The 3,748-nt window shown below is 47.8% G+C and overlaps 1 protein-coding gene across 1 annotated transcript; it reads left to right on the plus strand.

Moving 5' to 3' along the window:
- The first annotated feature begins 1,510 nt into the window (after positions 1–1,510).
- On the plus strand, positions 1,511–3,075 carry LOC141075542 (uncharacterized). Its single transcript, XM_073562637.1, has 2 exons — positions 1,511–1,708; positions 1,821–3,075. Exons 1-2 carry the CDS (start codon positions 1,518–1,520, stop codon positions 2,902–2,904), a joined length of 1,275 nt encoding a protein of 424 aa, XP_073418738.1. The 5' UTR covers positions 1,511–1,517; the 3' UTR covers positions 2,905–3,075.
- Positions 3,076–3,748: the final 673 nt, after the last annotated feature.

A 3,748-nucleotide genomic window follows, 5' to 3' on the forward strand; every position in this document is an offset into this window, starting at 1 on the left:
CGAAATGCAATGCCGGATCCGGTTTCCCCCCATTGACTTGCATTTGCGCCGGATGGCCATGCGTTTCATCCGGTTTTCGCCGGATCCGACAATGTGTCGCGATCCGGCGTCTGGAAAAAACGGCTACTGTAACGTTTTTTGTCTCCGGCGAAAAAGCCGGACACGCCGGATCCGGCGCGTCCGGCTTTTTCACACAATGAAAGCCTATGAGCGCCGCAATGCGCCTGATCCGGCGAAAGCCGGATCCGGTTTTTTTGGTCTGAGCATGCTCAGTAGCTCTGCCCACAAGACATATATAAAAGCAAGACAGTGGGACCCACAGCCACACCCAACATGCCACCCAAGAAAGCAACCAAGCGCAGCAGGAGAAGGCAGGAGACCACTGCAGCACCATCAGCACCACCACCACCCCAAATGGAGCAGCAAATGGAACATGCTGAGGAGGGGAGGCCAGCAGCAGATGAGAGATGGTAATTATCAAATCCCCCATTCCTCCAAACTAGGGCTATTGAATATCAAGATATTCATTGGCCCTTTGTTTCTCTTTATTCAACAGCCGCCCAATAGATGCAGCAGCAGCAGCAATGGCAGCAGCTGGAACACCACCCACAGGCATGGAGTGTGGCCACCAGGAAGACAGCACATCATCTTCTGGGAGCCCTCCCTCGCATCGTCAGCGTTTGACGGTAAGTTTTTATTTCCAAAATCCATCATCTCTGTAATATATGTCTATTCATTGCCTTTTATTTCAAAACAGGATTCACAAGATGAAGAGGAGCTCCCAGAAGAAGAAGGAAGGGGTGGACAGACACTTGGAGTGGGCTCACAATTGGTAAGTTTTTTGCATCAAACGCAGAAACACAACATCACACTACACACAACACATAGAAAACAATGTTCTGCAGACCACACACAGCAAACAAATGCCTACATCCAAAGACATAACATTTTTTGTTTTCTTCTCTAGTCTTCCCAATCTGGTGCTCGGCCAAGAGGTCCTCGCAGTTCCTCCCAGGGTCGTCGGCGACAGCAATGCGGCGGTCACCAGCGTGTAAGTATAAATATTTTTGCTTTGTTTTTTTGCACTTTTTATTTCATTTCTTTTGTGGAGGCTAATTATGTTATTTTTGTCTTTTTCTTTAACAGCCTTCACAGCGTGCTCCCGACTCTGACGGTGAGGATGGAGGACTCGATGTGGACCACCTCATCGATCTCGTCAGAGAAAGGGAGCCGCTCTGGAATATGGCTGACCGCCGCCACGCTGACCTTATCGTTACCCGACGACTCTGGGAGGAAATCTGTTCGCTCCTTGTGGGCCGCTGGGAGGACCTCGATGTTCGGGCCCAGATTAAAGAGCGTAAGTATATACAGTACCGGTTGCTTGATGTAAACCAGTGTTTCCCGAACTCCAGTCCTCGTGGTCCCCACGGATCATGTGTTCAGGATTTCTATTTACTATGGAAATCCTGAAAACATGACCCCTGGGGACCATGAGGACTGGAGTTTGTGAAACACTGATGTTGTATACTAACCACTCCTTTCTCGTTTCAGGGAACAGAATTGTGAATCGGTGGCGGTCTGTGAGGGATCGTTTCAAGAAGGAGTTCAATAAAGAGATGCGGGCCCCGAGTGGATCTGGAGGACGCAGGAGCAAGTACAAGTACGCACAAGCCCTGTCGTTCCTCTGGGAAACAATGGTCACTAGAAGGTAAATATTACACACCACATGTGAAAAAAAATGTTAGATGTAACTTTTTTTTTTCAGCCAGGGCCATACCATGTCAGTATTTTAATTGTTTTTTTTTCTCTTTATTCCACAGCACGGTGAGCAGCACTCGGGGGCCTGCACGATTGGACCCTTCTGAGGCGATCCCTGAGGAGACCGGCACCGAGGGACACTTCGACCGCCCCGGTACATCTGCACCTTCCCAGCCTTCCCACACATTCGACCCATCTGTCCCATCCACCAGCACAGGAGCATCGTGGCCGCCTACATTACATGAAGCTGCTGGTGAGGAGATCGCTTTCCCTTTACCCCACCCTTCTGCCCCTGCCACCTCTAGTACACCTGCGGGTACTGGGCGACAGCGGCAGAGGGGTCAGGAAAAGAGTTATGCGCCAGAGTTCTTGCATCTGAATGCATCTTTCCAGAACTGTCTAAAAGTCTTGTCAGAGCAAATCTCCTCAGGCTTTCAGCAGATCAACTCCAGCATTCTGGAGGTGAAGACACTTCTGCAAACCATGCATTCAGAAGCAAGATCTTCGCCAAACCACACCTTTTTCAGGTCTGTTGTGGAGCGCATGGCAACGCTCTCTCCTACCCAGCAGATGCATGTAATGCATTCATGCCACGGTGCTCTACTGCAGGTTACCTCCCAACCTCCACCTCCCACCACTGTAGTTCCTCCACCTGCACCCCCTCCAGCCACTTTCCATCCTCCCCCTCCTATTACATCTGCACCCCCTCCAGCCACTTTCCATCCTCCCCCTCCTATTACATACCAGCAACCTCACCAGTACCAGCAACCTCCCCAGTACCAGACATCTCCCCACTTCCAGCAACCTGCACCGTACCAAACTCCTTCCCCGTACCAAACTCCTTCCCCATACAACTTTCCATCAACATCATCTGCTCCTACAGTCCCTGCCCAACCCTCCACTCCACCGCCCACCACCTCTTCTGCCTCCCACATGTCCACCCATTCTGTAGCTTTTTCCACACCATCACCTCTAACTGTTCCTTCCCCACCACGATCCCAGTCCTCTCTCCACACTCCCATTGTCGAAGTGTCCCGCAGCCCCTCCAGCAGTATTTCCACCCCACACTACACCGAGTTATGTTTTTTTTGTAATAAAAATGCCCATTTGGTTGGTTTCAAACCTTTATTAAAAAAGTTTTTTTAACTTTAAAAACAGTTTACACAAAAAAAAATATTTTAAATAAAAGTTAAATTAGTGTTTACACTGGTTGTCTGTCATTTCTTTCTGCGGCGAAATATGTTTAAAAAAAAGGTTAAATACAGGGTATTTAAAAGGTAAAAAGGTATTCAAAACCAGGTATATACAGTGGGGAAAAAAAGTATTTAGTCAGTCAGCAATAGTGCAAGTTCCACCACTTAAAAAGATGAGAGGCGTCTGTAATTTACATCATAGGTAGACCTCAACTATGGGAGACAAACTGAGAAAAAAAAATCCAGAAAATCACATTGTCTGTTTTTTTTTCATTTTATTTGCATATTATGGTGGAAAATAAGTATTTGGTCAGAAACAAGCAATCAAGATTTCTGGCTCTCACAGACCTGTAACTTCTTCTTTAAGAGTCTCCTCTTTCCTCCACTCATTAGCTGTAGTAATGGCACCTGTTTAAACTTGTTATCAGTATAAAAAGACACCTGTGCACACCCTCAAACAGTCTGACTCCAAACTCCACTATGGTGAAGACCAAAGAGCTGTTAAAGGACACCAGAAACAAAATTGTAGCCCTGCACCAGGCTGGGAAGACTGAATCTGCAATAGCCAACCAGCTTGGAGTGAAGAAATCAACTGTGGGAGCAATAATTAGAAAATGGAAGACATACAAGACCACTGATAATCTCCCTCGATCTGGTGCTCCACGCAAAATCCCACCCCGTGGGGTCAGAATGATCACAAGAACGGTGAGCAAAAATCCCAGAACCACGCGGGGGGACCTAGTGAATGAACTGCAGAGAGCTGGGACCAATGTAACAAGGCCTACCATAAGTAACAC

The sequence above is a fragment of the Dendrobates tinctorius genome, unplaced genomic scaffold, assembly GCF_039654945.1.
Source record: "Dendrobates tinctorius isolate UK_male_01 unplaced genomic scaffold, ASM3965494v1 ptg000360l, whole genome shotgun sequence".
NCBI lineage: Eukaryota > Metazoa > Chordata > Amphibia > Anura > Dendrobatidae > Dendrobates > Dendrobates tinctorius.

Excerpts from the sequence above, each read along its gene's own strand:
- LOC141075542 (XM_073562637.1), top strand. The coding sequence starts at position 1,518 with ATGTTGTATACTAACCACTCCTTTCTCGTTTCAGGGAACAGAATTGTG. Across the intron at positions 1,709-1,820 it reads GAAACAATGGTCACTAGAAG|CACGGTGAGCAGCACTCGGG; the intron begins GTAAATATTACA and ends TTTATTCCACAG.